The 25,620-nt window shown below is 41.6% G+C and overlaps 1 protein-coding gene across 3 annotated transcripts in view; it reads right to left on the minus strand.

Moving 5' to 3' along the window:
- The window catches only part of MCC (MCC regulator of Wnt signaling pathway), a 230,373-nt gene that overhangs the window by 170,279 nt on the left and 34,474 nt on the right, over window positions 1-25,620 (minus strand). For 2 of the 3 annotated variants that reach the window (XM_075411845.1, XM_075411844.1), the window contains one exon: window positions 21,957-22,168. In XM_075411845.1, coding sequence (XP_075267960.1) covers window positions 21,957-22,168 — 212 coding nt within the window. Of the gene's footprint in view, window positions 1-2,989; window positions 3,602-21,956; window positions 22,169-25,620 lie in introns of those variants that run through there. The other variant, XM_075411846.1, reaches the window with a different exon arrangement.

Here is a 25,620-nt window from a genome sequence, read left to right on the forward strand (position 1 = left end):
CACCATGCAAAGAGCACATTGGTTAATCTTTCTTTCTTTGGACAGAAGAAACAGAAGGCTGAAGGGAGAGAAGAGCAGAAGAAATGGAGTAACATGTACTGATATATGTATCAACAAACTACAGCTTGAACTCTGGAGCTAGGAAACCACAGAGCATGAGTTTTGTAGAAGTCTGACTGACCTACAACAGAAATTTTTTTTTCTGCTTTCTGCATGACCTTGGGATGGGGGCAGGGGAGCAGATAAAGACTAGCAAGATTTGTTTACCTGGACAAGAGTTTAAGATTAGCAAACAGCAAACACACACCAGTTTCTACAATTACAGTGTGCCTTGAAAAAAAGATATGCCTTAATTTTTGCCCATTTCCCAAAGAGAGATGTAAATATCAAGTAGAAAGTTTCAATACAAATGGAATGAGTTGCAATAACTTCATTTTCTATTTTGTCTAATGCATCCATTGAAGAATGCATTTATTATATCTTCAGGGCTTTGTAGTTTTCCTGTTTATTTTAATAACAGTAGTTTCATGCCTAGAGCTCCATGTACTGAGATAAAGAGACCAAGGCACCTACACCAAAACCCACTGTGGATCATGCGAATCGTAGTCTTTCTTGGTCTGTTAATATATTTGCCATTCAGACGTATACACCGGTAGCAGCCCACTGTAATGTGAAAATTTGAGCTGACTATAGGGATAGAGATGCAGGTGAAAACACATTAAGCCAGCAGCCATTTAATCAAATTCCTATTGCAGCCAATTCCAATTTTTTCCATTATTTAAACGAACACAATGCTACTGTCTTCCATCGACCAAAAATAAGCATGGCATGCAGAAGACATAGGCAGAAAGGAAGGAAAAGGGAGAGAGCATGACGAAGAGGTGAGAAACACAGATACATAAGCCATAGATACAGTCTTTAGCCAGGGCTTTCCATCTTCAATTACACCAAGCAAAACAGAATCAGTCACCAATAGGAAAAGGCCTAATATGAGCACACAAATTACAGGGAGCTCGTTGAGTAATTAAAGGTTAGAGTTGAGCAACTACCTGCACCTCAGAGTACTCACGCATCTTCTCCGCCGTGAGAGATGGGATGTGACGCTTCTGTGAGGCCTCCATGTTTCATTCAAAACGCACTGTTTTACCCAAGACCAGCTGGACTGGCCCTTTGAGCGACACAGGCTAACACGCAAGCAGCTCAAACCCCAAAGATGAAGACCAGCCGCAGGGAAACGATGATTAGCAGCTGGGGAAAGTCAGGAGTGTAAGATCTTCCCTGGTACATCTGCAGTCATAAAGGGGCCTATTTCTAACTCACCTGTAGTGCCAGAGTACAAATGTAAACTAAGTAGTAAAGTAAGACTGCTGGGGGAAAAAAAAAAAAAAAAAAAATCCAACAAAAATGTTGCATGGTGCACAGTCACAGACTTCTTTCAATATTTTGCATGTTAGAACATCAGAAGAAAATAGTATTTCTTACAACAAAAATCTTACTTTGTGGACATGCGAAGTAAACTGGAATAGGTAATATTTCAAGGTAGCAGTACTACGAGTAAATACTGCCTGCTCCGAGTAACAACCCAAGTATCAAATCCTTGTGACACTCCACGTTTTATATGATCCTGCACAGTCTTGAAAACTAAATGTTGAGGAGATAGAAAGCAGTGATCAGCAGGCCACCAACGCAACTGTAGCCAGAAACACTGTGGCAGGCTCCTACCAGAAGTATCCTGGGCTTTTGGGTCAAGTTCATGAACTCCATTTATGCCACATGACCAATACAGAATCTCTAAGCAATCATTTGAAAAAGTAACAGTAGCTGAACTATTTCATACTTAACGGAGAAACACACATGAAATTTCTTTCACAAGAACTGCCCAGTCACAAACCTACTGTTCCTCTTGCGTGGCAGGGTACTGCACTTGCTTAGGTCTCACACGTTTACTCTGCTTCCCCCTGCCCTGTCGTGCCCCTCACTAGCCTACCGATTTTTTTTTCCATTCTGTACCGCAGTGTCTCCTTTCTCCGTACAGTTAACTCCAGAAATCGTTAACTCCCTCATTCTGCCAAGCGTATCCTATGTAATATTCCTAAAATACCAAACATACAAAGTAAACAAAGGATATGTTACAGTAAAAGGTGTATCAAAGAAATGGGCAAAAGGAAAAGAGAAGCATTTCAGTTAAACTGGGACAATAAAAACTGCAGATTCAATTTTCTACAAAATGATCTTAATCAAATGCTTGGGATTTCATAGCATAACTAAATTATCCGTTCTCAGTAAAGCCCATGAGAATGACATATCTAAGACATTTCAGTACCTGACAAAATATGCCACTTCTAAAATATTTAGTAAGCATTTGCATAACACTTGATATGGTTTTAATTTCAAATTTATTAAAAACACAATGATATTACACAAAACCCAGACATACATACAACTGTAAGAAATAACAGTTTACTATGGCTTCCAATGGAAAAGCAGAAAGTTTCCCATGGATTATTTTCTTTTAGGCAAGGAAGGAAAGTAACCCAATTCATCTAACCTAAAGAAACAACATCACATTGGCTAAACACAAGAAAATACAACTTCCGCCAATGCTGTTGTCTTACCAACAAATACTTGTCATCTTCCGTTCACCCCACTTCCCTCCTAAATTAGTCACCATCTGCTTAATCTCAGCTGAGATCTCTGTATTTCATCTACTGCAAAGATGAATGTTGGGTATAAACACAGCTCTTGGGAGGCAAGGCAATCTCTGCTGCAGGATAACAGGAAAAATGTCTCTACATGGTTACAATCATTTGCTTTTCACCACTTATTCAGAGTAAAGCCGCAGAAAAGTTCAGGTCATTTCCTGACTGGCACGGCAAGTTATAGCAAGATACACATTCTATTAATTTTTAATTGCACTGCTTGCAGACTGAAAGCCCAAAAGGGGAGCGTTTCTTTTTAAAGCATAATGAAGGGCACAGAAACTGCTTACCTCACTCAGCTCTGCAGGGGAGTCATTTCCATATTTCATAGCAACTCCAGAATTCATGATTAGACTTCTCAGGGCTTGACGATTTCTGCAGATCTTAATGCTTCGAAGATTTGTTCAACTGATTCAATACTTTCTTCTCCAAAATTTTTCCGTCTTACACATTTTGCTCTAGACAGCCATGTTTAGTCCACACTGATAGTTCAAATTAATGATGCAAGATCTTCCAAAAGAGCCAAACTGGTTCTGGCTTCACAGAGAATCCATTGCTACGAGAGACTTGTTAATACTGTGAAGTGCTCAAGAGAACGCAGGGAAGGAATTGCTTGCCAGGATCCCAGGGCTCTCTTAGTCCATCTGCAAGGCGTGCTTCATCTCTGCTGTCTGTTTTACGCTGCTCTTTTCTGCAACTCTGTTTAAGGGCATCTCCCAATGCTGCTTAATGTACTCAGAAAAATTTGATGAGCTTCACGCAAGTTCACCGAGAAATTAAGAGGAGAGTGCTGTTACAGCCTTCAGTGTTTGGAGAGGGAGAAGGGAAAAGAGAAGCAAGCTCCCCTCCCCGAGACAAACCACTGCTGCACTTCACGCTAAAGTTTCCCCTGCCAGTGAGCCTGGAGTTTAAGTGGTTTATGATCAAACACAGCTGTCTCGCTGCTGGCTAAAGGGTGCATGGAAGGGGCGGTACTAAAAGGAGAGTGCAAGTGGGAGGGAGAGAGCTACAGAGAGTTCATTTTGGAATTACAGGCATCTTTCCAGCTTTCTGCATACTAATTACCATGCAGAAAACTATAAAGCTAAGTAACAGGAAATGCCACCTGGATAACAATAAATTGGATTCCTATTTCCCTATTCCCACGTGCAATTAAGTAAGGAAAGTTGGGGGGCTTTAGGGGGTGGGGGTTGTAATGATTCCAAAAGGTCACAGTAAGCCCAAAAGCACCATTAGAAAGCTGCAGATTTTATGTAACACACTGACATTTTACCAAGACTTTCGGGAGATGCTACTGGAAGAAGGGAGGAAAAAAAACATTTGCTTTCAGGATTCAACTAATCATCCAGAAAAATCCTTAACAAGCTGGATGTGTGGATGCGCCGCACCCACTGCGAGAACCAGCAACCTCCCTTCCCCTTCCCTCCATCCCCTAAAACACAGTGACGGCTCCTCACGCTCCACGGCGGTGGATTGTGATACACTTCTGGAGTTAGAAGTAGGAAATACCATGCTCCGCAGCCGAAATCTACCTGATCATCTTAATACAATGTGTTATTAAAGTGTCAAATGAGTTTAAAAAAAAATAAACGGTGAGAAGCAGGAACAAACGCTATGCAAGTGGCACAATTCTCGCACCCTGTCAAAAACATTTACACGGCAAACCGTGCTCCCCAAGAGCTACATTTGGAAAATCACCTTGTGATGTTTTTTTTTTCCCCCCCCTCCTCTGTTAACTACAGACTAACATCAGTTTTCAGACACAGGGGTAACTCGTCCAGGTGACAACACAGAAAGCGCAGTAAGAGCAAGACTCAATATGCTAACTGCTCAAAGCTACCAACAAGCGGTGGCACCCCCGCGTCCCTGCCCCTCCCCCGCGCCCAGCAGCAGCCGCCTTAGCCCCTCCCGGCCCGGGGGGCAGCCGGCAACGCCGCAATCTCTCCACAGGGCTTTTGACTTCCACCCTCCAGGTTTACTCTCCAGCCTTTCCGCCCTCTACCCCCTTGTTTTTCCCGCTCTCCCGCTCGCTCTCCAGCAGCCCGTATTTCGGGGTTTCCCTCTCCCCCCCCCCCCCCGTCCCACCGTCACCCCCGCGCCCGCCCCGCGCACAGCACCGCCCCCCACCCGCGGCCGGCGGCGCCCCCTGCCGGCAGGCGGCCGATGGCTCACGCACGCAGCGCCGCGGCGCGGCGCGCAACACGCACGGCACGGCACGGCACGGCACGGCACGGCACGGCACGGCACGGCACGGCACGGCACGGCACGGCAGACCCGCGGCAGCTCCGCACGGCGATTTCCTGCGCGTTAAAACGCGATGAACGGCGCTGCAGATGCAGGAGCACAGGTAACGACTCGCCTCATTTCTCATACGTGAGAAACAACCCACTGCTTCCATGCCGAAATCCCTGCGGCGGGCGCGGCACACGTACAAGCGCTGTACCTCTTCCAGGCTGCGCCTTCATGAACGGGAAGAGGGACAAAGTCTTTGGATCTGGCGTCACCACCCCTATCAGCTTTTATATGGCAGGAGCGGGGAGGTGATGGTGCCCCTGTACTCGGCACTGGTGAGGCCACACCTGGAGTACTGTGTTCAGTTTTGGGCCCCTCACTACAAGAAGGACATTGAGGGGCTGGAGCGTGTCCAGAGAAGGGCAACGAGGCTGGTGAGGGGTCTGGAGAACAACTCTTATGAGGAGCAGCTGAGGGAGCTGGGGCTGTTCAGACTGGAGAAGAGGAGGCTGAGGGGGGACCTTATCGCTCCTCTACAACTACCTGAAAGGAGGTTGCAGTGAGGCAGGTGTTGGTCTCTTCTCCCAAGTAACTAGCGATAGAATGAGAGGCAATGGCCTCAAGTTGCACCAGGGGAGGTGCGGTTTTGATGGGATATTAGGAAAAATCTCTTTACTGAAAGAGAGGTCAGACATGGGAACAGGCTGCCCAGGGAGGTGGTGGAGTGACCTTCCCTGGCGGTGTTTAAAAAACGTGTAGATGTGGCACTTTGGGACATGGTTTAGCAGGCATGGTGGTGTTGGGGTGACAGCTGGACTTGATGATCTTAGAGGTCTTTTCCAACCTTAATGATTCTACAATTCTACGATAATCTTCTTACAGTCTGCTCTGACCTGATCTTTATCTGGTTGTGTCACACGTATCACAGGTTCACCAACACAGGCATGAGTCTCAGAACTACTTAAAGTTCTAAGGTTCTCCTTTTCTAAAGGAAAAGCCATATTAATTTGGGCTTCAGGATACTGCATTTCCCACACTACGTTGGTACACTGCCCAACCCTCCCCGTTCCCAGCAGACTAGCCACCAGACGGACCAGAGCACATGGCACTACTGATGCAACCCCAGCATAGCGGTGCAGGACACTTGAGGACCTGAGCTAGATCCACTCCGTACTGTACCCATATGCTGCACAGGATTTTTTTCTGCCTCCTCCTTGCTCTGTACAGTAACACAGTGGAAAGAGGCAGAGGTACTGACTGAAAAACAACAGCAGAATTCACAGTTTCAGATGCACACAAGAACATGGCAGACACATGCGGATACTTTCAGAAAAAAGTTTATTTAAAGTTTGAAAATTAATTGTAAATCACATGCAAACTCATGTAAACCAAACTCTGATGAAAAATCATTTTGCTTTAACCCCAGCTGACTCCCATTGCAATCTCCGCATGCTTGCACTGGGTGGTACAGGATTGCACATTTCTCAGCTGGAAAGCATTGGCTGATACTTTTAACTAACCCGTAAGTACTGGCACTGCTTGTTTCAGTGTCCTTATAAACTTGGCAGGCATTTCTTTATTGTGGAGTAGGCTAGCTGGCTAGCTAAGACTAAACGTAATCATTCTTCTAAAATAGTTATTAGCACAGCACGTTTTTTAAATATTCAGTAGCATCGAGAACATATTCTGAATACCTGAAGATGTAAAACTTGTTCCTCTGTGAAATGTTGTATTATTTAGCATTTTTCCGACTCCATTTCCTAACTGAATGAAAACATCACAAAATTAGCTTCCCACATAGACCTGACTAATAGTCTCCAGGCAGCTTCACCGTTTTCAAATACATGTAAGTGATCTAATACAGTAGCAGGGTACCAAGAACTTTGTTGATGCCAAAGTATATTTTCCCATTGGCTTGCGCGAAGGTCAGGCTTCAAAGAAAACAAAGGAAAATCTCAAGTATGCCAATGTTGCACTGCCAGGAAAAGAACAGAGCACCCTGTGATCCAGCGTGAGAGAAGTGCCTGCTGGGCTCAGTCCCTCTCTGCTTCTGTCTGGCGGCTGCCTGTTCATTCTCTCCCTGACTCAGTTCCTCGCCTAGAACAGCGACGCTGCCTTGCCCTCAACCTTGTGCCTGTCTCCCTTTTTAGCCTCTGCAGTTGGGGAGGAGGTCGGGATGGGAATGGGAAGAAGAATCTCTCAACGTACAGATGTACATTTCTTGGCCCAAGAGGACGTGGTCTCAGGGGATGCCTCCACATGTGCTATGACACAAACGAGAAGGGGGAAACAACAAGCTGGAAAACCAAACGTGACTGCCACCGAGGCTTTCAGAAACAACATCCACCAAACACGTCCGGTCAAGACAGAGACACTGGCCTGGTCTGCCACCCAGTCTCAGAATCACAGAATGTTCGGGATTGGAAGGGACCTCTATGGGTCATCTATCCAACCCTCCTGCCGAAGCAGGGTCACCTACAGCAGGCTGCACAGGACCTTGTCCAGGCAGGTCTTGAATATCTCCAGAGAAGGAGACTCCACAACCTCCCTGAGCAGCCTGTTCCAGTGCTCTGTCACCCTCAGAGGGAAGAAGTTCTTCCTCATATCCAGCTGGAACTTCCTGTGCTTCAGTTTGTGCCCATTGCCCCTTGTCCTGTCCCTGGGCACCACTGAAAAGAGTTTGGCCCCATCCTCCCGACACCCACCCTTAAGATATTTATAAGCATTTATTAGGTCCCCTCTCAGCCTTCTCTTCTTCAGGCTGAACAAGCCCAGCTCCCTCAGCCTCTCCTCATAGAAGAGATGCTCCAGTCCCCTCATCATCCTCATAGCCCTCCGCTGGACTCTCTCCAGTAGCTCCTCATCTTTCTTGAACTGGGGAGCCCAGAACTGGACGCAGGACTCCAGACGGGGCCTCACTAGGGCAGTGTAGAGGGGAAGGAGAACCTCCCTCGACCTGCTGGCCACACTCCTCTTGATGCACCCCAGGATCCCATTGGCCTTCTTGGCAACCAGGGCACACTGGTCAACTTCTCATCCACCAGGACACCCAGGTCCCTATCTGCAGAGCTGCTCTCCAGCAGGTCCGCCCCGAGCCTGTACTGGTGTACGGGGTCTCAGTGCATTCTGATCAATTACTGCTTTCTGCACCTCTAAAGCACTCGTGATGCATACTGCTTGCAGGTAAGCGCATTTGCACTGACAGATTCTTCCCAAGATAATTTCACAATTATCCAGTAACAACCATTAGTGTGGCCAGTTTGCTGATTGTTGATTTAATAATCTTATGGCCACTCTATTCCATCCATTTACTCTTTTTAAACTGTAGTAAAAGAATCATTGACATGTATACAACATTCACTGAGAAGTCTACTTTTTGATTGTATCTGAATAATCATTGAATAAGATCTATGCTGTCACCTGGTGTGAAAGGATTCTTTCGGGACAAGATACAGCTCTTGCCCTTCTCACCTTTACTTTTGAAACTGCACAGAATATGGAAAAAATTAGCACTGTAGTTATTTTACAAGGCTTCTTCTTCATAACATGTCTCAGTAATTACAATACTCTATTTCGTAACAGTTATTGGAGCAGATGTGACAATTGCCACGTGAGAGAGCCTTGTTTTGACTGCTGCAGAGTGAAAACTGCAGCATAAAAGCAATTATCTATTAAATATGCATGTATCACGTATTCTTCAGCATAGTTTGTACCATTTTCTGAGAAGCAGTTTCACTCTGCATACAACATGTACAATTAGCTGTTCACAATTCTAGGATGTATGAAATAAGGCCTTCTTGGTTGCTTCTGTTTAATTAGCTCTGTAATTGAAATGCAACTAACTGAAGTCCACTGAGCGTTTAGTTTGTGTTTGTTTCAATATAATAAATGTACTACACACAACTGGAGTACAACACGCCTTTGTTCTACTCTGGCACAAAATACACAGGTGTAGTGCCAAAGTCTAAATTTCCATGGACAAAACAGTAGCACTCAGGAGGCTGGCATGAAGGCTAAACTTGGAAGCAGAAATTCAGTACAGTAGTTGGATAGTGTTTCCAGAAAATTCTTCATTCAATAGCACAAATGCGCTGTGATTTAAAAGGGAGAGGCTGAAAGGGTTGCCAGGTTCTTCTTGATGCAAACCATTCTCATTAATGCTAGTGAACATCACGCACCTATGTTGAAAGTAAAAATCCAACTCTTCTGAAACAATTGCAAGCAACCTTATCAAGCACTCTGAAGAAAACACAAGCAAACATCTTCTTTCCTTCAGTCACACCATCTCGATTAGTCTAAAACAGATAACATGAATAATGTCATTTCCAAATAGCACTTCAATCAGCTACTCTCACCTGTTCACCCTTCCTCGAATACTTAATCCACTTAAAAAGTCACATCCTTGACCTGACCAGTCGCTTTGGGAGTTCACATTTGATGCCTTTTTCCATCCTCCAGTATTTCACGCCACGAAGCCACTCACAACCTGTCAAACAGCCCCTCTCATTTTCTGTCATTTAATCCAAAGCCATCACATTCATTTTGACTCCCTTTGACCCCACAGAGCCTTCACATCAGGTCAGGACAGCAAAAGGACCAGGAAGTCAATGTGTGCCTGCTGATCCCACTAGATACTTGTCTGCGAGGACAACAGGGAGAGACAGCAGCAATTTGTACAATTTTCATGTTGCAGACACCTCATTATCATCTCCATTTGCTCTGTGTTTAGAAACACAAACAAGGGCATCCTGTAAACTACAATTCATGCCATCACACTTCTGCTTAGCTTTTCTTCATTGTCCAGCATTCCCTCAGTGCAGTCATGCATTCCTTCAGGTACTAACCACAGTGTAAATTCACTCATTTCACTTCCAGTCCCAACAATCTTGGTAGCCATTCTGATTTAACTTCTTCAGATACAGCCTGTGGTTTTGCATACTTATTGCACTAAAAATATGACCACTCTTAGTAAAAGGATTGTGGATTAATCCTACCTTTAAGATATCTACTCTTCTACTTTATTAGAACCTGTATTCCCTCACATTTATCAGTTTTGAACTGAATCTCTTTCAAAAATTCTCACTTGCATAAGAAAGATTCGCAAGGACTCCCCTGCTAAGTCTCTCCTACTTTTCCCAATCCCTGATAGTGAAATTTCCTCATTTACATTCTTTCCTTACTCCTAAACTCTCTTGTGTTTGTATCTTGTCCTTCACACACTCTCATTTCCAGCTTCTGTCCCCACTCCACAGTCATGATCTCTCTGCAACCATTCAGCAACCCAATTCATCAGCTGCCCACTTCTCTTTTACTCTTGAACTTGGCCCCAAGATATCTATGCGTGGTCAGTCTGTAATTATTCTCCCTAGTTATAAGATTCCTCTCTACTCTGACTACCATTTGCACCAGAATTCTGAACACACAGCTCCCTGGCCTGGATCAGTGACCATGTAAGTGCCCACAGGGACACAAGGAAGGGGGAGGGATCGTGGCCCCTGATTTACATCAGAGCTGCACTTGGACGCTTCACCCCTCACCTAGCCAAGCATCGCATTTCACCATCTGTGGTCAAGACCTCTTCTGAATGTTTAACAGATGAACTGATGGGTACCTTCTGACTACATCTATACAGACACACATATTCATGTATATGTAGTGTGTGTGATGTTTATATATATACTATACATATTTACACAAATGAGTATACACATATATATACACTCATATACATGTGTGTACACACACTTACCTACATAAATGTACATATAGATGTTTGTATATATAAGTAATTGAAAGTTTAGGTTCACTGAAATGTTCCATTTGAAACCTTTTCAATCAGATTAATTCTGGCAAATCCAAGGTAAGCGTCTGACAGATCCCTGCTTGAAGCTTTACAAGACTTTCTGGCTGGCATGAGCATTTAAATAACAAGAGCATCAAGTTCAATGAGCACTTACGGGGTTCAGGAGCTTTCATTTTGGCAGAAATTGTAACAAAAATTACTTCAAAAATAATGTGAGCTGAAATGATATATATAAAACCTCTGGTGAATCAAATCCCCTAGTTTTCAATCTGATCTATTCTACCATCAACAGATTTAAGATTATTGTAATTGAATTCATACAGCCCTCATCTGAAGTTTATTTTACTTGCTGTCTTCCTTGGCTGCATCATTCAGTGGCTGCTCATGAAGATCAGAAAGTCAGTCTACAGATCACTTCTCAACTCCCTAACTGTATACTATCCAGTAAATACAAGTATTTCTTTATATTTCTAAAGGTCTGTGGTGGTTTTTTTTTTCCCCTCTTCCTGGACAGCTAAAAATAAAATCCAAGCTCCCTGTTTTACAATGCGCCCCATCCCCCCACCCCCTGTCTGGTCTATAAAATTCAGGTTTTTGCCCTTCTAACTGCTTTGCCATGTTCCTTTTAAATCGCTCCAGAGATTTTTTTTCCTATATATTTTCCTGCATTTAAGCTTCTCATCATAATCTTCAAGACTGCTTTACCTCTGCCTCATCCACATCGCCTTCAGCCTTCAGTATCTGTCAGTTTCATTTTACATTGGGACAGACAGTGAATCAACCCTGCTTCAGCATTTATGGTATCTCTGACTTTATTGTATGGTCTGTTCAGTTCTACAGTCCAAGATCTGTTTACACTTTTCTCAAGCCACTTACACTTCCTTCAGGTTCATGAAACATGATTACAAAGCTACAATCTTCTTTACTTTCAGGCCTCATCTGGATAGTCTGTTACTTCATTAGATTTAGAAATTACTTGCCAAATATTTACTCTCAGATAAGGGTCTGTCAACCAACTAAACCAAAGCAAATAAACAAACCCATCTCTAAAAATAACCGAGTCATTTTTTCTGTCTTCACAATTCGGAATCCTGGCACAAGACACTTCATCATTATGAAGAAACACCTGACATCACAGTAGGTGCTACAGAAATAAAGACTTTTCCTTCTTTTTCGATAATGCACACCATACAATCAATATTAATGTAAAAATTAGACTCAATATGCACTTATAATCTCTTTAAAAATTCATAGGGTAGAAAGATTCAACGTCTTTTTCTCCAGTCACTTTCCTAAAATCATAGCTTCAAGTAGATAACACAAAACTCAGTGTAGGAAATTAGAGATGGCTATTTAGCTTAAAGGCACAAACCTCACTCGGATACATCTTTTGGGTTCTTACTTCATTCTGAACTCTGCAGAGAGCAGACATTGCCTGTACTGAAATTCAAAGTTTACTTTGATTTCTTCCTAGCATGATGAAAAATGGAGTTTACCAATACACTGCAACATAGCTATTATCATAATCTCTCTCCCAGCTGAGAAGTGATAAAGTGGTTTTCTAGCCCAAAATGAAGCAATCATGCTGAAACAGTTCTTCACAAAAAGTAGAAACAATAAGCACAAAACAGCGCCTGTGCAGAATTACTCATCTCCCATTTTCTCTGCACTGGCACCAAAATAGTTCCCCAAAACAGCTGTGCTGACAACCATATCTTCATTAAAAAAAAAAACCCAGAACATGAAGAGAAGCAGAGAGTTTGAACAGTGGCAGCATCCTGCACTGCCTCAGGTCAATGTCCCAGACCTGACAGCGACACAGAAACAATTCGAGGGAGCAGAAGCATCTTGATGAGTTTAACCACCGCACCGACAGGCTTCTACGGAAACCCTGCCTTGTCGCGCTGGGTTGGCAGGATAACGGTTGATTGCTCCATTATAACCGAACGAGCACTGAACTGCAAAAGCACTTCGAGTCCATTTTCAACTGTGCACTGCGGTTAAGATTTTCACTTTATTATCAAAATTGCTATTTAACATGTAACCAAAACGTAAGGGTTTAGTACGTGTGCAGAAGGGAGAGGGGAACAAGTCTTCTATTCTTTTTAATAAATGAGGATACACAGCAGCTCAGCCTGGCCAACTGCAACTGCGTCAGGTCAACAGTTCACACTCGGAGAACAGGCAGAAAATCTGGTAAGGCAGAAGGCCCTGTGACAAGAGCTGCATGGTAATCTTTCTCGCACACCAGAATCCAGGAGGTTAATGTTGCTTCAACAGACAAATCCCAGGCCCCAGGGTCAGCTTACCACTGCCAATAATACTATATTCTGTATAGCTGTGTGCAGTGGTGCCGGCCCAATGTGCCAGGTGAATTGTTCTTCATTTCAGGCAACCGGGGAAAAAATAAGTTTAGAAAGGTAAAAAGATCTGAACACCTGCACTGGAGCCAGAGCTTCTTTAACTACAGCAAACAAAATGGAATGCTTAAAGACAGTTTATAAGCAATGGGGGTGGGGGTGGGGGGAAGATACAAAATCCTTGCAACTAAGTTAAAGTAGAAGTTTTGAAACTTTCTCCATAGACTTTCAAAACACCCACTTTCACACTCTTGTTAAGACCCCCTTTTCTATAGCACCCAATTGCCACACGCCAGTTCCCATCATCCAACACCATCCAATTACAACCGCAGAGCTAGGTCAAAACCCATCATTCTGTGCACTTCACCTTCATTATATGCTTGTAAGAGATACTGCTCAACTGTCACATAAAAGATCCAGTTAAAAGCCTCAGTCAAAAGGATCTATTAAAAGGCTGCCTGAACAAATGTGCCCTGTGCTGACATCCATCACGTTGTGCTGTGATTGTCTGCAGATGGAAATAGTAACAGAATTCAAAAAAAAAACCCAAACCAAACCTCAAACCCTCAGCATATATGCTACCAAAGGAAATTTTCAAGAAAGCTTATAACTTCCCTTTTTGTCTGTTATTATCCGGTAAGTTCAAAAGACAGAAAAACTACATTTCATATAAAGTAGATGAGTCCTGGCAGACTTAATCCATAATGTCCATCTTAACTTACACGAGAAAAATAAATAACTGAGCACTGTTAGAGGGCCATGGAAGCCAGGACTGTATAAACTCAATGCACAATCCTATTATACCTGATGCCTGCTTCAGACAAACTCTCTTACAATGCTGGCTTGAAATCAAAGACAAACAGCAAACAGTTTCCTACATCACTAAACATAAAAAACGCCTGTCAGACAAAACTGGCCTTGTGCCGGCTTTCTAACAAGCCAAGCCTCCTGGATCTATATTCCAATAATCAGTTCTTGCACTAATGGAATTCTTGGACTCTATTTTTAGCCTGGTAGAATAGAAACAATGCCTAGTTTGGAAGCAAACGCACAAAAGGCAAGGTTATCCTGGGCACAGATTTTTTATAAACAGTAGGCTCTACTGTCCACACCACTAGAATCTTCCTCAACTTCAGGCCTTCCTACCTACAAGGGTTCCAGCTGAAGGAATCATTAGGCTACATTTTTACAGTAACAGCTTTTATTGGCATGAGAAAGAAATTGTAATACAACTTGCATGTAGGACATGGAAAACAAATGGCTGCCAGGGGAGCAGAGGAAGAGACTTGGCTCCCGTGGTTTACTGTAACACTATGCACTGGTTCCTGAATACAGAACAGACTCCCCAGCAAAATAACTTGGGAAAAATCAATCTGTGCACAAGTAACTGAATTCTGACATAGCCTACAAAGCTGCTATGGCACTGAATAAATTCCTTGAAATACAAAGAATGTAAGTGTTTCTTATCCACACTAGCCTTATGTGGAGGGACTAGAAAGGCATAACTCTCTCCCATCCAAAAAGATGTGCCTTGAGAGCACGGGATACCTGATGCTTTGAAGCCAAATTTCCTTGTCTATAAGGGAAGGGGTGGGGAAGTTGAAGGAGCTGAGCTTCCCAAGCCAAGAAACAAACAAGCTTCATTTAAAAACAGAGAAGATTTGGAGAGAGGGGGGAGAAGAACAAGGGGCAGACTTTGCCAGAAAAGGACATACTAATATTACTGAGTTATAAAACCCTAAAAACCTTTAGAAATTAAATGAGAGAATTTAAAGTGGGTTCTCATTAACAGGGACATCAAACAGCAATAGCCTACAAACCAACCACCGAATTACCTTTCACAGTACGGTTCTGTCTTCAGTCTTCCTTGATACTTTCCCTTGAAAGACCATTTCCCAAAAGAAATACCTGTGTGATTTCAATAAAACTCACATTTAATTTACAGCTGATGGCTATAAATTAAACAATAGAGAAAATCATTCACGTTCATATTTAGGATAGCTGTAGGAGTATACCTAGACTGCCACAAATCTATATGAAGCCCTTTTTTCCCCCATTCCCTACTAAATTATTTTTGCTTTCGGCAACCAGACAATCTTTCTTGACTCTTAAGGAGTCAATTTTAAAATCTACATTTACTAGCTTAATTAAAATAATCCAAAGATGTAGCTTAAAAAAATCACAGTATACATATGAGGTTCACAGCTTTTTGGGAGGGTGAGTGGTATGGGTTTTTTAAGCAGTGTAATTTTTACTCTCTGAACATGATAACACTAGTGACTTGTGCCAAATAAAAACTTATGTATATAAGATGGACAAGCAAATATCTGTTATCAGCAGATAATCTGACCACATCAGTCTTTGTAAGGGAAGAGTGTTGGTGATGTAGGCACATCCCCTGCTAGTCACACAGCAAAGCACACTAAAAATATCAGCTGGCTGTCTTACAGCCAAACTGGGAGGTAAGGTAGGAAGTAACAGAATTATTGATGTATTGTCAAATGGTCTGAAGTGCTGGAGAAAGGGATGGACAAAAATATTAAATTCAGCATTTTGAATTTCATCACAGAATGTCATATGTGAATATAGGCCAAATACCAAGCATCTCTATAATATTCTCTTGCTAAAGTACTAAATACATTTTACAATATTAAGGCAAGGCAAGAAATCATTGTATGCTCAATAACATGACAGCTCTACAGAATTTACATGCGGATCACTTCATTCACATTCACATGCATCTCAGAGCACACAAATTGTTATTGTGACTCAGAATAAAACAGCCCTTTAATGATGTTTCAAGCAGTTATCCAGAACCAGCTGCACTGCAGTCTGACATAAATGTAAACACAATGATAATACTAAGTGTGCTCTTTTCTACCGAAAAGCTATTCATATAAATGGGATGACACAAGTTAGGTTTGCCTGATTAAGGAGCAGATCATCTAGGTGGGAAAGGAAAAATCGTCTGTCCCTGAAAAATGTAATAGTGACTTCTGGAATATTATCACTCAGTGTAAATTATGCCAACTAAAAAGAACGTCTTCCTCAAAACAACAGTTCTGTCTGTCGTAACTTGCAGCTCAGCTCTCTTAAGGAGGAAAAATTAGCAATGCAAACATTCACTGAGTCTGAGTAATGAAGAGGTATCGCAGTAAGAATATCTATTTGCAGAGAACGTGACATTTCCCAAGACAAAGACATTAAGTTCCCATCTGCTAGTGATCATGCTGAGAAACTAATGCTAATACAACTACACATTGCTTTGCTATGAGTACTTCCAGTATGCCGTCGTATTTTATAAACTTTTGGGCTGTGTACCCAACAGAGGTGATATCTGCATTTGGCACAGAGAGTCCACAGTCAGAACTAAATTCGGTTTAGTCACCTTAATTCTGCTGCACAGAAAGCATACCCTGTCACACAGATGCACAATCAAAAGCGTCCATTTCCACGTTCAACAAAGTTTTTAGTACCTCTGAATGTGGTACGCACATGTGAGACACAAATCAGGCAGGAGCAGCTGAGGAAGAGCATATACCAGAGTAGTTACAAGAAGATGCATTAAGAATCTTGTTGCATTAGCTTTCTGCTTTGTTCTTGACAGAGACATTCCAAAACCAGCTCCTCTTAAGATGAGAAGTAAATGCAGATTTGGCAGGTGGAGCAATCTGCGCTAATGCCCTCCTACCTAGACAACATCCATCCATCTTGCATTGACAGCCCTGCACAAGACAAAGCAGGATTATGCCTGCTTAGTTGTTGGCCAGAAGAACAGGGTGCTGCAGGCAGCGATGCTGGCAACTCTGTAAATAGGCCCTTCTCTGTGAGTCAGTAAGAACAGCCGCATCTGTGGCACTTCCATGACTGCTCTGAGGAGCAAATAGCAACATGAGCTTCTAAAAGTACACGGTCGTGAAGAAATCCTACCACACACTATTCTCAAAAATATAGCTGTACTCTTCCCCTCTGCAAGTCAACCATACCCTCATCAAGTCTTTCTAAATGTTTTCAAACAAAAGAGCTCTGGCAAGGAAGGTGCAGTCAAAGAGCTTCCAATATAGCTGAAGTGTCTTTGGAAGCAAAAAACAGAGATTCAAGGATCCTGGACCACACCAGTCCAGGGTATGGATAGTCAAAAAACCCACATTTATAAATAAATTGGGTCAAATTTAAAAAATGTAAGATCTTTGTGCAGAGACTTGCTTAGCAAACCAGAGTTATTTACAGCTAAAAGATATGAGATCATATCATCACGGCGAACGAAACAATCCAAATTGGTTTTACTTTTATAAATGTAGCTACTTGTGACAACAAATATGTTCATCTTTAAACAATACTGAATTAAGGCAACAGAAACTAACAGTAAGCACACAGACATGTATTAGCATTTATGTGCACACATTCTACTACAAAAAGATCACGTAAATCTAGTCTATTCTAATCACGTGCAAGAAGAATAAGAAAAGAGAATTAAACACATCCAAATCTTACTGCTTCAGGTTCTTGCACTTCACTGGAATTCTAATGTGAAATATGCCTATCACATCAAGATACTGCACCGTGTGATATTTCCTGAGAACAGCAATACTTCAGCTCCTACAACAGAGTGCTATCCCTCATAATAGCACCACAGGGAACACATCGAGATCGCACGGCCGCCTGGGAAGTGAACAGATGTGACACCACATGAATCAGCTGTTTCACTACAGTTATATGACTATTCCCATTAGTGATCCTTGTCCAACTTTGAAGATTCAAGTACAAGCAAAAAACAACTCCCAAACATGCACACGCACAAAGAAATCCTTTGAAACACTTGAATTCTTTTCTACCCATGAAGAATATTTAAATTATTTACATCCCAATGCAATACAAAACAAGCTCATAAATGAGTACATTTGGAACACACACAAGGGTTCCTATCAGAGATATTTGTTGTAGTATTTAACCTACTGGCATGAACAGTTACATCATCAATAAGTGGTGACAGGTCACGTTAAAGGTTAGTATGTTAGTCATAAATATTGGTACCAAGGTGAAGAGCTATAGAGAGAAATGCATTCTTAATATGTAGGTGTAAAACCTTATAAAACTACAGAACAAATTATTCAGGTAGAACAAAAGCTGAATCTGAACATGTGTTAATAAACCAAAACATAGCAAAAGGATGTGAAATGAACATATAAAAACACATGCAATGAGTATGAATGGTTAAATTTCAAACAGCACTTAAAAATTGCATTGCTCATGTGAAGGAGTAGAAATAATGCTTTAGAGCAGGTATTATGGTTTTACAAAGCCCTGTATGGCTGTACATTCACAGGATTTTAAAAAGGCATTAAAAATTAATTTTATAAAAACTAAGCAAAGTGATAGGGGACTGATGTTCATTTAGCTTTTGAAAATGGAAAACTTAAATGTTAATGGCAGTGTGGAGACCCTCTGTCTTGACTGAGGAGTATAACCTATGCTGTAGAAGTACATAATCACCACAGGGATGTCTTTAGACTGACTGCACAGTTTAAAATCAAAAGAATGCCGTCAGAAAGAAAACCAGGAAATTAAGTAACAAGAATTGACACTCCAATAGGGAAAATCACTTCAAGGTGCTGAGAGAAAAACAATCAGATGACATCTAACCAGAAAGCACCTAAATGATTTATGCTCACCCATACAGTAGTTACTTTGTTAGACCTCTGAGTCTAAAGTCTAAATATCTACAAAGAAATGTAAAAACCATTCCTTTCAACAGTGTGTCCATATGGTCTGTGTAGATGCATTTGGGAGAAGCTACCAGGAACTGTTCATCCAGGAGCAGGATGACACAGCAAGGCTCTGCTCTGCTTTTTTGTAAGCATTCTAAAAAAGATAAACCTCTCCAGTTAACTTTTGGACCATTTAGAGTTCCAGAGAGAAGTGTCCACAGAGTCAGTTTTTATACCTTTGTCTTTCTATTACACAGCTTTACAAAATGGGATACAATCAAATCCTGAGGGTAGGAAATGCAGATATTAAACCTCCCTCAGTTTTTGTTTGTTTTTTTTTTAAGTAACCCTGGTTACAGTATAAAGGCATCTGCCCAGCTCCTCGTGTACAACTGGAAAAGTTCCCTGGATTCAACCCATAAAAATGTGAAAGCTGAGATCTGTCATTTCTGAGAATGAATGCAAGGGAGCAGCTCGGCTTGTCACTGTGTCAAATGCAGTTAGGTAAAACAATCTGAGAAAGAGACAGACAAGGAAGTACCCATATTAAATCACAGCTCTACAAAGGCTATGTTTACCTCTTTAAACAGTATAAATTTAGACTGCAGTAAGCATGGCCCTCAGTATTAAAAATTGTGCAAAGGGAATAAATATAAATAGTGAAAAACAAAGTAAACCATTCTCTCAATTATTTCCCATTCCTTTCGCTCGCCATTTTAATAACGCCAAAGCAAAAATTTACATATGACCCATGACACCAGTGCTCTGCAGGAGTCAAATGGAGATGTTCTTGTATTCATCCACATATAAATGAGAGACTGCTGATTCTACTATGGTTTGAAAGAACACGGAAAGAATATTTAAAAGCAGAAGCGTAACAGAAGCTAGTTAGAACAACGATCAGGCATCTTTCATGACAGTAAGCACAGAAGGAATTTAGAGATGGGAATAAAAAGAAAGCCATAATACCTGGGGACTTTATTTCTTATAAGCCTTCAGCATTTTTATTTTTAAGTTTTCTACAGGTCATGGCAATGCAGTAGCCTTCACACTGTGCTTTCTTCAGTAACACTGCACACCTATGTCTTCATATTTGCAAATGTGCAACAGGTTAGCAAAGCCTATAATTTCTGAATCATCAGCAAGAAGCATAGACAGAGGACTTATTAATACATACCCACCTTGAAATCTGAATGAACTCCAGATCCAAAAAAGACACAGCAACTCACAGTTCTTAATCTAGATACAAAAGTATGCAAGCCCCTCTTTTTGCACAGCTATGTTGGTCTTAAGCAGCTCCACTTAAACTTCTGTTAAAAGTACATTCTACATCCTTTAAAATAACCAAATGTGAAACAGCTCATGTCTTTTCAAAATGGCAATTTTTTAAACAAATCAGCCAAGGCTATGGAACAAGTATAACTAAACAGGAAATTGTATGTTGATTCACTCACTATCTTCCTTAGACCTAGACTTGCACCTTTTTAATGGATTATTGTGAGAGCAGTTTTCAGTGTGGGGAAGCACTTGTTTTACCAGTGTTACTTTGATTTCAGTTTGGCAGTGTCTTTGTACAAGTCAGAGTACACAGGACAGAATGGAGCTCAGGACACATTCGAAAAAACAGTGCCTCGCAATTTTCAAACCAGTTCAATATCCACCTATTAGTAGTTAAATTTAGATGATGTTTGTTGCCTTGATGATGACAACATTACTCAAGGCACCGTCAGATGTCTTACTGGAGAAACATGACATCTACTGTTTCTCTTCCATCTCCAAAGTCTACTATTCCGTTAAAGGAGGTACTAGGTTGGGTGGACTTGATTGTTCTTTTACAAGTCTGCATGTTCTCTCTTACTCCCTTAAAATTGCTCACACCTTCAGAAAACTACTGGAACATACAAACAAAGCTGCTAACCAGCCTATAGTTTCCGAAGTCCTGCATCTTACCCTCTTTAAAATACATGTGTGCCTGCTTGTTTTCCACTCTTTCCAGCTTCCATATGCTTCTGTTCAGTTTTGAAGATTAAAGAGTTTATGATTTATCGCAGCTGATCGCTTACTATCCTTCCTAGGGAAAATGAGGACACAGTTCCTTTAAGGAACTGTCAAATTCCTTGAACTCTTCTCTCTCTTAGATAAATTTTAATATCTACATATTTTTATTCTGTGTATGGAAACTTTAGATCCTATATTAGCTCATGCTCAAGAACTTAAATAAAATTTAGAAGGCTTTTGAAAACACTTTCAGAATAGTTTTCACAATTTTCTTTTCAAATAATGCAGATTAAAGAAGTTGATTTTCCTCTGTTGCCAGCAATCATTTCAACTAGTGTTAAGTTGTGAGCAGGCTGTTGGACTAGAAGACCTCCTGAGGTTCTTTTACAGCTTGAATTATCCTACGATACCATGAAGTAGGAGTCTATTTAATTTAAGTCAAGCATGCCAATAAACAGTCATTTTAAAAATGAGAAACTTTCCACTTTCATTTTAGCATCTTTCACTTCTCCATGTAAAGTCCTGTGCAACATAAATCAGAAACATGCTACACAACGGATGGTCTTTTATAACACACCTGACTTAAAACTGGAACACAAACTTGATCCTAATACACTGGTGTGGAAGCGAAAAATAATGCCCTACTTCTTCAACAATTACGTGTTTTTTTACAACAGAGAATAGTTCATGCCTGTAGAAATAAAAAGGGACAGTGCTAGCACACCAAAGTTTTCAAACAATTATCAAAAATTTAGTGGGCAGTAATGAAATAACACAGGAAGAATTTTTCTGCACAATATTTCTGAACAATCCGATACCATATTTAAAAAAATCAATGGCAGGAAGTTTTCAGACACAACTCTTCTTCTGGTAAAATTGTATAAATTAAGAACTTCAGTTTGGCTCCTCACAGACTCATACCCTTTTTGATGAAACTCAGTTATACAAGCTTTGGAAATACTCTATACCTACAAACTGCTAAAATCACATTGTTTTTCTTGTAAGTGAAAGGCAACAGCAGCGTGGCACTGTTTCCATGAAGGCTCGGAGGCTCTAAGGCCTCCTTAATTCTTCAAGGAATTAATATGCTTCTTTGAAAAAAAAAGAAAGGAAAAAATTTGTACAAAACTTAAAAGCAGAAGCAAAATGCACTTACAGTGTTGGCAAGTTCTAAGTAGCTTCCTCCAACAGAGTTGCTAAAATTTGAGGTCTGAGCTAGAAGTCTTTGCAGAGCAGCCTGTTGAGTCACATTGCTTCCACCATACTCCAACAACTTTTGTAGCGTAAAATGACTCTGGAGTTCCGGACTCTGAAGGTCTCTGGCTCCTGAATCATACTCCCAGCTTTCTCTAGCTCCAGAGAAGGCACCTGAAACGCAGAAATGGAAAAATATTCTAGTTTGGACTGTGTAAAAAGAACACATAGAAGCATAAAATATCTGAAGTTGGAAGGGACCCATAAGGATCATTGAGTCCAACTCCCTGCTCCTCACAGGACTGCTTAAAACTAAACCATATTACTAAATGAGTCATCCAGATGCTCCTTGAGCCCTGACAGGCTTCATGCGGTGACCACTTCCCTGGGGAGCCTGTTCCAAGGACCGACCACCCTCTCAGTGAAGAACCGTTTCCTAATGTCCAATCTGAACTTCCCCTGACGCAGCTTCATTCCATTTCCCCGTGTCCTGTTGCTGGTCACCAGAGAGAGGAGATCAGCACCTCCTCCTCCACTGCCCCGCTTGAGGAAGGTGTAGACTGCGATGGGGTCACTCCTCAGCCTGGTAGTCTCCAAGCTGAACAAACCAAGTGACCTCAGCCATGCCACACGTAAGTCTTGCCCTCAAGACCTTTCAGCATCTTGGTCGCCCTCCTCTGGACACAATCCCATAGTTTGGTGTCCTTCTTACGTTGAGGCACCCAAATGTCCCAAACCGTACAGAATGCTTGAGGTGGGACCACACATGTGCAGTACAGAGTGAGACAATCTCCTCCCTTGAGCAGCTAGCTGTGCTGTGCTTGATGCACACCAGAACAGGGTCGGCCCTTTTAGCTGCCAGGGGACACTGCTGACACATGAATAAGCCGGCTTGTCTTCCCAGAGAAAAAATGCAAACAGCTCCACGAGCATTACTCCTCATCTTGCACATGCTGCAAATGCCAGGAAAAAAAAAAAGTAGTAACATCTTTAATGGACAGATCATTTATTAAATTACAAGATCTAGAAGGAAAAATAAAAGCATCTGCATATATTATTTAGTGTAATTTACCATAGCTAAGGACCACTGAGTAGGTGTCACTTACTATATCAGACTGAAAACGAGCGCTGATCACAGAACAGAAGAAGAAAACCATAATTCACCTCTTTTTGTTTACTGAATGCCAACAGAATAAGTGAATCTTTTAGGTGTATAGTTCATCACTTCTTATGTTAGCACCGCCTTTCAGGTTTAGCTCAGGATTGCTTGTTTCAGTTCAAGTTTCAAAGACCCATCAATCCCAAGGTGCTTCATTACAAATCAGTGCAAGAATATGATCACATAGTTAGTGACAAACAATGAATGCTTCAGAGAAAATTTCTGTATCATGAGGCTGTAGGGTTGCTGTCTCTCCATGTACAATCCTTGCAATTCCCTACAGCCAGAGACAGGCTTAAACCCAAAAACAAAATCAACAAAAATTTCTTATTTTATCAGTAACTGTTTCATTCCTGGGTGCTTCTGCTTCCCATACAACTGTCCCACTCCTTTTAAAATCCTGTTATGTTTTAGGCTCAAGAATTGGGCACAAACCGAAGCATAGGAAGTTCCGTCTGAACATGAGGAAGAACTTCTTCCCTCTGAGGGTGACGGAGCCCTGGCACAGGCTGCCCAGGGAGGTTGTGGAGTCTCCTTCTCTGGAGATATTCAAGACCCGCCTGGACAAGGTCCTGTGCAGCCTGCTGTAGGTGACCCTGCTTCGGCAGGGGGGTTGGACTACATGACCCACAGAGGTCCCTTCCAACCCCTACCATTCTGGATTCTGTGATTTCCTTTGTCAAAACATTCCACAGTAGACACTACATTATTTAATAACCCTGGGCAGCACTGTAAAATTTCACATGTAGCATAATGAAGATTAAAAATGATAAAGTGACTTGTCCAAGCACACATTCTAAGTTAATAGAAAAGCCAGAACAGAATCCAGAGCTACAGACTAGAGCAAAACTCTAAATCCACCATGCAATCATCAAACCATAAGTAATTGTCCGTAATGCCATCCTGTTAGTTTGAAAGCTTTTCCTTTTTATGAGCTAGCTGTCTCTGTCAAATATTCATTAGCATTCTAAGGGAGAAGTTACTAACCAGTCATTATTACTTATTCAGTACAATAGGAGGCAGAAACAATAAACTATATAATGGACTATTAGGAGAATGCCTCCCCCTTGCCAAGAAAGTTGAAGCTACGAAAGTGCAAATAGAAAACCAGGCAGAAGGGAAGCAAGACAGCAACAAATCTGTAGGTTTAGGTCAACATCCCAACACCATGTAAAACAGCTATGCATGACAAACCAACTTAGGATACCCAGAGGTAGTTTCCCTGCCTTACTGTAATAAGTATATGCTAATCTTTAAACATGTAAGTAGAAAATAACACAAAACACAAAAGAATTACATCTTATTCTAATTACCACGATTCATTACCACAGATACAGGTAACAATTAACGATTAATTCAATTACTTTTCACCAAGAGCATGCACCATCGTACTTAATCTAGCTAGATGCTGCAAGCTCCCCAACAGAGCTGAACTAAGACACTGCTGCCAGCGACACCACACTGCGAACAGAGTACCGTGACTGGTGGCTGTGCACAATGTTAGGTGTCTCTGCCCTCTTGTGGCCACGGTATGCAGTACAGCAAAAAAACAAGCGGCCCACGAGCAGCAGAAACGTCTCAGGAGCCTGAGGGCGACCGGGGATCAGTTCTGCCGTCTGCCAGGCTTGACACGAAACAACTACATCTGCACAAGCACAGCCACAGAATTAAGAAAGCTGGTTATACCATACAGATATTCCTCTTCATACAGAACTAAATACGGCACATATTTCAACAGACTACGTGCACTAAATTTCTGTTACACGAATTACATTGTTCTGCAAAAGAGCTTTCACATTCATTCCATTAATAACAGTAGCTTTGTTGAAGACCAAAGTGGCCTTCATAGACTGCACCATCTGCTATCAGGCTGGAAGCATTCACAGCACTCAGCTGGCTCAGAAGTCACCTGTCAGTCACAGATGGGTCCAGGAAAGATTAGTTTTTTATGACTATATTGTGACTGTATTTTTAACCCAAGTTTTCTTAGAAGTTCAACCCTGTACTCTTAATTTAAAATATACATACTAAAAATGCAAGGAGAGATGACTGCTACAAAGGAAGGCATTTACACGATTTTATTTTGGGCTTAACACTAGTCTCTAAATTTGCCCACATTTTCCCAACAGATTCCACAACTTTGCCTGTTAAGACGTGGTCCTCCTGGGTCATGCACCTTTCAAGTCTCAGCTCTGCAGCAAAACTCCAGAGTTCTCAAAACCAAGATTTCAGCTGTAACTGAAAATTCAGTCAGGAATTAACATACACCTCTTGTATGTTGCTGCCATTAACATGCAACTTTTGCTCTTACAGTAGTAATCAGAAAGAAGGGATCATTAGGTATGATGGCACACTAAAAGCTGATAGCTGACCTGGTAACTAGGAATCTATAGTTCCTAAATCTGTGACTAAGAGTTAGTCTTTACAGAACTACACACATCCCATAATAGTTTTCCTTGTTGCTCTA

The sequence above is a fragment of the Opisthocomus hoazin genome, chromosome Z, assembly GCF_030867145.1.
Source record: "Opisthocomus hoazin isolate bOpiHoa1 chromosome Z, bOpiHoa1.hap1, whole genome shotgun sequence".
Taxonomy (NCBI): domain Eukaryota; kingdom Metazoa; phylum Chordata; class Aves; order Opisthocomiformes; family Opisthocomidae; genus Opisthocomus; species Opisthocomus hoazin.